The 12166-nt window shown below is 34.4% G+C and overlaps 2 protein-coding genes across 2 annotated transcripts; both read left to right on the forward strand.

Annotated features, from left to right (window-relative positions):
• The first annotated feature begins 1618 nt into the window (after positions 1-1618).
• LOC114727460 (toll/interleukin-1 receptor-like protein) lies at positions 1619-5462 on the forward strand. The gene is made up of 3 exons (XM_028914169.1): positions 1619-2106; positions 2567-2780; positions 5409-5462. Exons 1-3 carry the CDS (start codon positions 1619-1621, stop codon positions 5460-5462), a joined length of 756 nt encoding a protein of 251 aa, XP_028770002.1.
• Positions 5463-5684: 222 nt separating this feature from the next.
• LOC114727461 (TMV resistance protein N-like) lies at positions 5685-10143 on the forward strand. The gene is made up of 5 exons (XM_028914170.1): positions 5685-6175; positions 6768-7866; positions 8107-8367; positions 8569-8868; positions 9415-10143. The coding sequence occupies exons 1-5, from the start codon at positions 5685-5687 to the stop codon at positions 10141-10143; spliced, it is 2880 nt and encodes a 959-aa protein (XP_028770003.1).
• The last annotated feature ends 2023 nt before the right edge of the window (positions 10144-12166 follow it).

Genomic DNA, 12166 nt, shown 5'->3' on the forward strand with positions numbered 1-12166 from the left:
ATAAAAATTTTCATACCTCAATACGATGAATAAAATATTTGGTTCCAATGAAGCAAAAATATTATTAATATGGAAAACTATCATTTCCTTTAAATAAATCGGAGAAATCTTATCAAACTGACTTCATTCAACCAATAAAAAAATAGATTTGAGAAGAGATGTAGACAAGAAAATGGGAGAATGATATTGTATTCTTTTCAGTTGTTTCACTTTCTATCAGAACACAATGGCATGCCCTATTTATAGGCATAATGTGTTACGAAATTAACCAATAAAGAAAGTAGATTAGAGAAGATATGTAAATAAGAAAATGAGAGAATGATATTGTATTTCTTCACTTGCTTCACTTTCATCACAACACAATGGCATGCCCTATTTATAGGCATAGTATTATACATAGGTTATATTTATACTTAAACGGTGGATAAAGGACAATAAACTACACGAATGTGAGTGGAGGATGAGTTACAAAATTAAAGGCATAGTGGAGAAGTAACGAAGTAGTGGAAGATTAATGCCTAATAAAAATAGTGAGAGTTGAGGAAGTTGAAGAGGAAGGGAAGATGGATATCAACGTTTGACAATATTTATAACAAAATGATAATTTTTCCAATTGTTTTAGGCTCCTTGAATTAATTTTTAAGTAAAATGTATTAATTTCGAGTTGTATGTTTTATTGAGAGAGATCATAATTCATAACAGAAGTCCATGGCGGGAGCGGGATTGCCCCTTTGCAGCCGAGAAGAAAATTTCTGTCAAGGCCAATCACGGAAAGGTCAACTTTGAACGCTAAGGCAAATCTCTTCAACCAAGTACGTAAGCCGTAAGGTAATGGGAGTGGACGAGGAATTTCAGCCATACGTGGTGCTTGCTTGATATGGAGATGGAGTGCACGGTGCTAGAATATCTCCGTGTGGGACCGCAACTGTTATGAAAGAAAGTGATAAGGCAGTAAGGCACAAAAGTCAGACTATAATTGAATGCCCGGGAAATTAGATGTGGGCTAGTGAAAAGCGACTCATTTTCGTCACTGAATTGACTGCGTGTTCATCCAATGCTCAAAGGTTTGTTTCTACAGTTCTACTTCAATACTACCCCAATCTTGTACCGGTTTCGTGTTTGGTAGCCGAGAATTTGGGGCAACATTTCTTATGTACGTCTTCACACTTCAGATTGGGCATATAGTCTTGACTAATTTATAATGTTACGCGTTGTTGGGTTGTGAATGCATTTCTATTTCACACTCATTTTGTTGACTTGATGTTTGGGGGGGGGGGGGGAAAACCATCTTGGGGACTAGATCAGTGACAAAGAAACCTTTTTGTTGACTTGATCTTCTCGTTCTACTAGATAACTTCTCAGGTTTTCTGTACTGATGAAACTAGAATTTTGTCGACTTGATTTTCTTTTGCTAATAATTTTTTGTGCTCTGCTTACAGAGATTCCCTTTCTCTTTAATCACAATATACTGGCGTAACACACCATTCTGAGAAATTTATGACTCATGTCATGATTTGTTAGAATTTTTATATTATAAAAAGATATAGATATTCGAACTTTAAAGCACTAGTATTTTTGTTCTTCTCCGGCAGGTCGAGGATCATTTCTACCAGCTACCATGGCTGAGCAATCACCATTTTGCTCTTCCTTCTCTCATGGGTGGACTTATGATGTCTTTCTCAATTTCAGAGGTGAAGATACTCGCTTTGGTTCTGCTAGAAACCTCTACGAGGCTTTACAACAAAAAGGTATCCATACTTTTTTAGACGATGAAAGGCTTAGAAAAGGAGACAAGACACCGTCACTTCTCAAAGCAATCCAAGATTCTGGAATGGCTATCACTATTTTCTCTAGAAACTATGCTTCCTCTGCATTTTGGTTAGATGAGCTTGTTCAGATCCTTGAGCATATAAATAAAAAAGGTAGACTGGTTTTGCCCATTTTTTATAACGTGGATCCATCAGAAGTACGACGTCAAAGAAAAAATTATAGAAAAGTATTTGCTCAGCATGAGAGGAGGTTTAAAAATGACAAGGAGAAGGTGCAAAAATGGATGCAGGCTCTACAAGATGCTGCTAATCTCTCGGGTTTCCATTTCAAACCTGGGTATGTTAGTACATTGCCTCTCTTTTGCTTTAAATCTTTTATTTGTTTATTTGATATTGATTGTTACTACCGAATTAACATCTAAGAGAGGCTGCAACAGAAATTATGACTTTCAAAATTTTGAAGTGCTATATAATTTCGTATTAGCTGTTGTTTGAATGAAGAGAGAGCATGATGAATTTAGCCTGGCTTATATATTTGCGTTTAGTTTATTTGACAGTCAGCCTTTTACATACATATATTCGCACGTACTTGTATATATATATATATATATATATTCTAAATAACTAAATGAGGCCAAGAATCATGAGCATTGCAAAATCTAAAGTGTTTGAATCTTAAATTGAGATGTCTTGTTTGTTTTGATGCACTTGGTGTGAATGGATGTTGTGAGATAATCACAAGACTGATTTAAAGCACTTGGTTTGAATTTTCCAAAACAAAATTGTTATTGGTGCAGATGTCAATACGAATATGCTTTTATCAAAGCGATTGTTAAAGAGGTCACTAGGAGAATCAACCGCAAGCCTTTACACATTGCCAATTTTCCGGTTGGACTTGAGTATCGAGCGGGAAAAGTAAATTCTCTTCTAAATGTCGATTCTAATGAAGGGGTCCAAACGGTAGGAATATGTGGCACTGGTGAAATAGGAAAATCAACAATTGCTCGAGCAGTATGCAGTTTGATTGTGGACTCATTTGAAGGCTTTTGTTTTCTTGCCGATGTTAGAGAAAATTCAATAAAAATCAACATTAAGTATACTGTTGTTGAAGGTCAACATTGCCAAAAAACCCAAAACAAAAAACACTTGGTTAAACTTGGTACTTGGTAGTAATGAATTACATCGTTACTGACAAAAAACTGCTATAATATATATATATATATATATATATATATATAAGTTAAACAGCATTTTTTTAAAAAAATTGTGTTAAAAGTTGAAATAGTGCTTCTTCTTTTTTTGCATATCAGTATTAATTTTCAAAAGGTTCATGTGAAATTCTTCCACCTAAATATTAAAGTATGTTGTTAAAATAAAGAGATGTGTTTTTTTAAAAAATTTATTAAATTTATATGAAAAGTTGTGTTTTCATATAAATTTATTAATTTATATGAGGGGTTGGGTTTTTATATAAATTAATATGTATTTATATGAAACGTTGTGTTCTCATACAAATTAATATATCTATACGAATAATTATCTAGGGAGTTATAACACTAAAACTCACCAATGTTGTGTTTCTTCGGTTTTTATATACATTTATGTAAATATGTGATAATTACTACTTGGTAAAATGTTGTACTCCTCCGATCCTTAATATAAGACCCATTTAACTAATTTGATTAGATTAAGGAAGTTAGGTAAGTTAGTTACTTATAAAAAATGTGACATATTTTTCCTAAAATACCATAATCATCTTTCTTAACACCCCTCTTCCTCTTCTACTTAATTATGGTTGAGGAAGTATCCATAGGGGTAATTTAGAGAAAATTGATAAATATAAAGAAATGGGTCTTATATTTAGGACCAAAACCAATTCAATAATTGGGTCCTATATTAAGGACCGGAGGAGTATTATTTTTCTAAGGCAACCTTAGGTATAAAATGGTGTAACTCTTGATGGGGAAGTTATTAAATAACCTTTGATTATTTAAATTATGTTACTTCATGAATTAACACATGGCTTTGACTTTTAATTAAAAAGCTATTGCTCCAAAATGTTTCTTTTCAAAACACCGTTTTATGATCTATATAAACCCTCACCATTACTCTATTTAGACAAGATATATCATACAACACAAACATACAACAATATTGAATTTATTACCTTTGTCTTTGTACATAGAGATAAAACAAATTATCATTTTATAAAGGTTATTGTTGTTTTAATTTGAATATTGAGAGTGCAATCTATGTTCAAAGATTTTCATTATACTACCTCCATTTCTTAATATAAGACCTCGTTTAACTTTTATTTGGTCCTAAATATAAGACCCCAATCCATTTTGTCTCTAATATTTATACTTTTTTTTTAAGATAGTCCTTCTAACAATGATAATTCTAGCTAATACACTTGATTAGCAAGGATATTTTAGGAAAAACAACACATATTTATTATAAATAACTAACTTAACTTTTTTCGTTAATCTCCACAAATTAGTCAACTAACTCTTATAATTAGGACTAAAAGTAGTATCTTACAGAAAATTTGCTAGCCAACTTGACTTGCACCATTTAAAATAGAAATAAGTGGGTTAAATTAAACCTAAAAAAAAGTATTATCACATGTTGATAATATTTCTCCGGTTCTTAATATAAGACCTAATTATTAAATTGATTTTGATTTTAAATATAAGACATATTTCTTATATTTATCAATTTTTTCTAAATTATGTCCATAGATACTCTTTTAACCATAATTAAATAAAAGAGGAAGAGAAGATATTAAGGAAAAAGATTATGGTGTTTTAGAAAAAACATGTCATATTTCTTATAATTAACTAACTTACTTAACTTTCTTAATTTAATCAAATTAGTTAAAAAGATTTTATATTAAAGACTGGAAGAGTATCATACATCACTTTCTTCTTCGTCTCTTTTACCCCTAATGTTGAGAGAACCATTCCCGCCATTAAGTCTTCTACTGGTTTCATGTTTGGCGGCCGAGAATTTGGGGCGGCATATTTTCGTCTTCACACCTCAGATTGGGCATCTAATCCTGACTAATTTATTTTGTCACGTGTCGTTTCCTTGTGAATGCATTTCTATTTCACGCTCATTTTGTTGACTTGATCATTGAAAAAAGAAACCATTTTGTTGACTTGATCATCGAAAAAGAAAATGTGATGACCCTCCCCTGAACAGAGCTGATCACGGAACTAACCCGATCAAGATGGATGATACTATTACTGCAAAACAAAGGAAATGATTCTTAGACCCAGACACATAAACCACAATCAAATCATGATTACAAACTAGTAAGAACAGCACGAGAGACACAACACAATGACTCTTGGCTCTCGAGAGGCCACAACTCCCAATCCTCGATACTCTTTCAAAATACTTCACACCTCTCTGAGCTCTCTCTGGGGACCAAGGGACGATTTTTAAAGACCCATTCACAATCCCCAGCATAACCCCATAGTCCCTGCCACGGCAAGCCTAGTTCCCTATGTCTTTCACAAAAGAGTAGAATTCTTCCAAGTCAAAACTCTGACTAACGAGAGGTAACTTTCCCTTTTCACGTTTCTTCCTAATTTTGGCATAAAGCCATTTTGTTGACTTGATCTTCTTGTCTAGAAGATAACTTCTCAGGTTTTCTGTCCTGATGAAAACAGGAGTTTGTCGACTTGATTTTCTTTTGCTAACAGTTTTTTTGGTCTTCTTCCCGAGATTCCTTTTTTCTTTAATCATAATATACTAGCGTAACACACTATTCTGAGAAAGTTACGACTCTGATCCATGTCATGATTTGTTAGAATTATTATGTTATATAAAATATATAGGTATTAGAATTAAGGCACTGGTATTTTTGTTCATTCCCCGCCAGGTCGCGGATCATTTCTACCAGCTACCATGGCTGAGCAACCACCATTTTCCTCTTCCTTCTCTCATGGGTGGCCTTATGATGTCTTTCTCAATTTTAGAGGTGAAGATACTCGCTTTGATTTTGCCAGAAACCTCTACGAGGCCTTGCAACAAAAGGGTATCCGTACTTTTTTAGACAACGAAAGGCTTAGAAAAGGAGAAAAGATTACACCGTCACTTCTCAAAGCAATCCAGGAGTCTAGAATGGCTATCTCTATTTTCTCTAGAAACTATGCTTCCTCTACATTTTGTTTAGATGAGCTTGTTCAGATCCTTGAGCATATAAATAAAAAAGGTAGATTGGTTCTGCCCATTTTTTATAACGTGGATCCATCAGAAGTACGACGTCAAAGAAAAAGTTACAGAGAACCATTTGTTCAGCATGAGAGGAGGTTTAAAAATGACAAGGAGAAGGTGCAAAAATGGAGGCGGGCTCTACAAGATGCTGCTAATCTCTCGGGTTTCCATTTCAAACCTGGGTATGTTAGTACATTGCCTCTTTTGTTTTACATCTTTTATTTCTTTTTCGATACTGATTGTTATTTGTTACTAGTAAATTAGCATCTAAGAGAGGCTACAACACAAATTATGACTTTCAGAGTTTGAAGTTACATTGCCTCTTTTGTTTTACATCTTTTATTTCTTTTTTCGATACTGATTGTTATTTGTTACTAGTAAATTAGCATCTAAGAGAGGCTACAACACAAATTATGACTTTCAAAGTTTGAAGGGCTTTATTGTTTCCTATTAGCTCTTATGCGTCTTAAAAGAAAAATGAAAACAGAACATGCATTTATTTTGGCTAATGTGTATCCATTTAGTTTATTTGATAGTCACTCTTCTACATACATACATTTAGACGTGCTTACATGCATATACTATAAATAACTAAATAAGGCCAACAATCATGAGCATAGCAAAATCTGAAGTGTTTGAACCTTATATTGAGCTGTCTTGTGTCTGGGTATATGTTTTGATGAAGTTGGTGTGAATCTATGTTGATCGATAATCACAAGACTGATTTAAAGCACTTGGTTTGAATTTTCCAAAACAAAATTGTTATTGGTGCAGATGTCAATACGAATATGCTTTTATCAAAGCGATTGTTAAAGAGGTCACTAGGAGAATCAACCGCAAGCCTTTACACATTGCCAATTTTCCGGTTGGACTTGAGTATCGAGTGCGAAAGGTAAATTCTCTTCTAAATGTTGAATCTAATGAAGGGGTCCAAATAGTAGGAATATGTGGCACTGGTGGAATAGGAAAATCAACAATTGCTCGAGCAGTATGCAGCTCGATTGTGGACTCATTCGAAGGCTTTTGTTTTCTTGCTGATGTCAGAGAAAATTCAATTAATCATGGCCTAGCATATGTCCAGGAAATGCTTCTTTCTGAACTGTTGGAGGAGGACATCAAGTTAAGAGATGTTAACAAAGGAATTCCAATAATAAAGCATAGGCTCCACAAAAAGAAGGTTCTTCTTGTTCTTGATGATGTTGATAAGCTAAAGCAATTACAAGCAATTGCTGGAGGACTTGATTGGTTCGGTTCTGGTAGTAGAATTATTTTAACAACAAGGGATAAGCATTTGCTAGTAAGCCATGGTGTTAAAAGAATTTATGAGGTAGACTGTTTAAATAAAGAAGAAGGTCTTGAATTGCTTAAATGGCATGCTTTTAAACGAAGTAGTGTTGATGCAAGTTACATGGACGTTTTAAACAATGTCGTACTCTATGCTGGTGGTCTTCCATTGGCGTTGGAAGTTGTAGGTTCCAACTTGTTCAGTAGAGAAATAAATGATTGGAATTCCGCATTAGAAAGTTATCATAGTATGCCAATTAAAGAGATCCAACAAATCTTGAAGGTAAGCTATGATGCTTTGGAGGAATACGAGCAGGAAATTTTTCTTGACATTGCTTGCTGCTTTAAAGGTGACAGTTTTGAATATGTAAGAAGTGCTTTGTACGCACGTGGTATATGCCCAGATTATGGTGTTAAGGTATTGATTGATAAGTGTCTGATAAAGATTAATCATGGTAAGGTGACTATGCATGATTTGATTCAAGCCATGGGTAAAGAAATTGTGCGGCAGAAGTCACTATATGAGCCTGGAAAGCGCACTAGGTTATGGTTTCATAAAGACATTCTTAATGTGTTGGAAGAAAACAAGGTGAGAGTCATTTGTACATGTATATTTTTCATATTATTATTTTTATGATCATAGTGTTCTCTAGTTTTCCCTAATCTATTGTAGCTTTTCCCCACTTTTTCCTCTTCTCATTTCTCGACCAACCTAGTATTATTTCTTTTTACTTGTGCATTATGATTTAATATATTTTTGTTGAATTTTATTCCAATTTGTAATACATCTGACAGATTTTCTGGTTTACTCTGTTACTTGGTGTGGAAGGGTTCTGGGAAGATTGAAGCCATAAATCTAGACATGCCTGGAGATATGGTGATTGATTGGAGTGGAAAGGCCTTCAAAAAGATGCCAAATCTTAAGATACTTATTATCAGAAATGCACAGTTTTCTACTGGCCCCAAGTATCTCCCCAACAGTTTAAGAGTGTTGGACTGGAAGGGATATCCTTGTCCAACTTTACCGCCTGACTTCAACCCCCGGGAGCTAATTATCCTCAAAATGCCAGAAAGTTTCCTCAAACGCGATGTACTACTCAAGGCATGCAGAGTATTGGCACTTTTCATCATTATTTTGTTTTACTATGAAGCAAGAACACTTCAAATTTTGTTCCATGCTATTAGTAGTGTCAGTATTAGAATTTGTCTTTTCTTTTCTTTTTTTTTTTAATGTTTTGTTATGTTCTTACAACTTATTATGACGTAGTTGTTTTTTAATCCTGTTTTGCAGAAGTTTCAGTCTTTGAGCTTGATGAATTTCAGAGGCTGCAAATATTTAAGACAAGTTTCTGACTTATCTGCAGTGCCAGATTTGAGGGAATTGTGTTTGGAAGGCTGCAAAAAGTTAACTGAAATTCACGTGTCCATTGGATTTCTTGGTAAACTTAAAAGGTTGAGTGTTAAACACTGTAAGAAGCTCAAGGCCTTTCCAAGCATCAAGTTAACATCCCTAGAGTTTCTCGACCTTTCTGGGTGCTCCAGCCTCACAAGATTCCCAGAAATATTAGGAACGATGGGAAATATCAAAGAGGTCTGTTTGGGCCATAGTGGCATAGAAGAATTGCCTTTGTCATTCAAAAACCTAGTTAGTTTAGAAAAATTGAAACTTTCATTTTGTAGAAGTATAGAAAAAGTTGGAGGTATTCCACCGAAGCTAAAAGAATTGTCAGCAATAAACCTTGATTGGTACTCCCACTTGAGCTCAGAGTCTCGCCACATTTTACTATGTCAGGTTAGTCACTTTCTTCCACTCTTTTAATAGTATCCATATGATGAATCATGCACTCCTTATACAGAAGTGGTGACAACACGCACATAATGAGATGGTTATCATTTGATAAAAAACGACATGACACTTGAACAAAACCAAAATGTAATCATATTTCAAATATTTATGCCCTTTCTTGATCTAGTGTTTTCTATTGTTGGAACTACTTCATGGTATGAATTTGTGATTTGCTTGTAAAGAAATAAGAAAATACTCGTTACTGTGTACTCTATAGATAGTTCTCCTAAATTCTTCTTCCTCAAACATTAATCTTAGAAATAACTTTGTTCTTGATCCGTTTTGCAACAGGCTTTACATGAGGTTGATGGCTTGAAATTCATAGTAGAAGAAGATAAGACCCCAGAATGGTTTGACCGCTATGTTGAGGGACATTCATTGTCTTTTTCGTTCCAAAAGGAATTCCCTAACATGGCTGTATGTTTTGGTGCATTGATAGAGGACGTATGGCACTCGCCACCAAAAATGCTCATTGACGTCCGAGTTAATGGCACAGATGTTGGATTTCCAGAAGGGCAAACAATCTTTGCACCACTTACAACGCCACATGTCTTTTTGTTTGATTTGCGACCGCTTGTTCTTGAGGATAAACTGAAAAGGGCAGTTTCAGAGTGTGGGTGGAACCACGTGGAGATATCCTTTGTCTTGAGTTACACAACGTGCTACCATCCAGCGGTAATGGATTTGGATGGAATATGTGGTATAGCACTGGCAAAATGGAGTGCAGCATATGTGTACAAGCAAAAATCCAGAATGGAAGATGTTCGGTTCGTAAATCATAGACAGGAAGTAGTACCTGAGTTATTGAAAGGATCTTCGATGAATCCCGACAGATTTGAAGAAATAGTCGTACGTAGAGCCATGGAAAACAGCAGCAACAATGCAGTCATGCCCCTTCTGCCCGAACCCATTACTGAACTGAGAAAAAGGAAGAGGGACGGGAGAGATCTATCAACACGGGTCCCATCTCCTTGCGCTCGTTCTCTTCACTGTTCGTCCCCCTTGGATGAGAAAGGATGAATCAGAAGGAAAATGCCCAGCTGTTACTCTGAATTAAAATGTTAAGAAAACACTGTATGAATGTTTGTTTTGTCACTTGGTTCATCTAAATTTGTTCAATAACTTTGTTGGATGCATTTTGGACAGAGAAAGACATAACGTAAGATTTTGAATTCATAAATTGTAACCAGGAAGCTGTTCCTGAATTATTAGATCGATCTTCCATGAATCCAAACAGTTATGGTGAGATAAGACCACCAACTCAACAGACACTACTCACATACAGCAGAAGCATCAGAAGCATCAAATTGCTGGCTAGCCCTAGAATTGTTCTCTCAGCAACTCAACTTCTAAGAATATATTTGGATTAATGGTGGCAAAACTGACTTATATTCTAACTGATTTTTGTAAAGTTAGAGTAAAAATCAATTACTGTAATACGATTTATGTTTGGACAAGTGCTTATAAAAAGTCGGTTGAAAAAATTAAAAGTTATTTGGATAATTAATAAAAAAGTGAGTTTAGTTGTAAAATGACTGAAAAGGCAAGATTTTTATTGAATAGTAATGTTTGATATTATATGTTTTTAATGTGATAATAGTTAAAAAAAATACCTAAAATTATTATGATAAAATAAAAATTGTTTATTTGTGAAATTATAAAATAAAAATATTTGTTACCGAAAAAAATTAAAAACACATTGTAGATAATTAATTAAATATATATAATGGACAAACATGAATATAAATTAAAATTCATTTGGTTTCTAATTGAAGTAAATGAAATCACATAACTAATTAGATTGTAAGCTTTACACAATTTGGTCTCTAATTGAGTCACGAACACGATTCGTTTGTGTGGCAGATGTTAAACTTGACGAGGATGCATCACTAGTTGCATAATTGTTGTCTTCATCTATTACACTTCCACGTTCAGCTTGTATAAAGTGGTCATCAATTGGAGAATTTTTCCTGATAAAATTATGGACAACCATTGTCGCACAAACTATACAGACTTGTGTTTGAAATTTGAATTTCGCCACATCTCTTAAGATTGCAAACCTATTCTTCCAAACCCTAAAAGTTTTTTTAATAGTGCATCTCAAACTTGAATGATAATACTTGAATGCATCATTCTCATTTCTAAATCCTGGTTGACGATTAAAGTTTGGAAGGTGACAACGCTTATGTTTGTACAGGCCAAGGTATCCCACTTGTGATGGATAACCAGTATCAACCAAATAATATTTGCCTAGGAAATTATGACTCAATTATGTTAAGGTGAAAATAATGCTGAAGCTGAATTTAAAAATAATTGATTTGAAATTTAAAAAAATATACCTTCAGGTAGATAAGGGAGATTCATGGATGGAGTTAAGATAGCAGAATGAAACACACAAGCATCGTGTGCACTACCTTCCCAACTCGCCAACACAAAAGTGAAGCACGTATCCTAATCACAAAGGGCCATGACATTTTGATTGGGAAATCCCTTCCTCCCAATATATTTGTCTTGCCTAGCTTGACTAACCTCACAGTTTATGTGGGTGCTATCAATTGCTTCGATTGCATCCTTAAAAAATAGGAAGTATCATGGATCATTTGCTATTTTTGGGTGACAATAAGAAAATGCGGGATCAATTGGCTTGATATTTTCTCGAGATAAATTGAGACAAGCATCCAACACTCTATGAAAATGCCAACTAAAAGTTTCTCTTGAATGCTGAAACCTTTCTTGAATCATCGTATTACACTGGCTAGGCGCTATTGTATTTAAGAACATGGCAACAGATTCATGGACACCTATGTACTTAGAATTTTGTAACTCATGTTCAACCAATTTAGAGTATAACCGATGGAACGTCTCTGTTTCCATTCGAAACATATCCATCGACCATCCTTCATGCTCGTCCAAAGTCCTTATACCCATAAATAACTTGTTTGTTTACTAGTTCTGTATCTGTTTGCACAGAAAAGGTGTCACATACTGGCCCATTAATACAATTAGCTCTAACAATTGTGTTGTGTGTTCATGTAAAACGAGA

The sequence above is a fragment of the Neltuma alba genome, unplaced genomic scaffold (genome assembly GCF_004799145.2).
Source record: "Neltuma alba isolate B1F8T4 unplaced genomic scaffold, ASM479914v2 tig00012477_pilon, whole genome shotgun sequence".
Lineage (NCBI taxonomy): Eukaryota > Viridiplantae > Streptophyta > Magnoliopsida > Fabales > Fabaceae > Neltuma > Neltuma alba.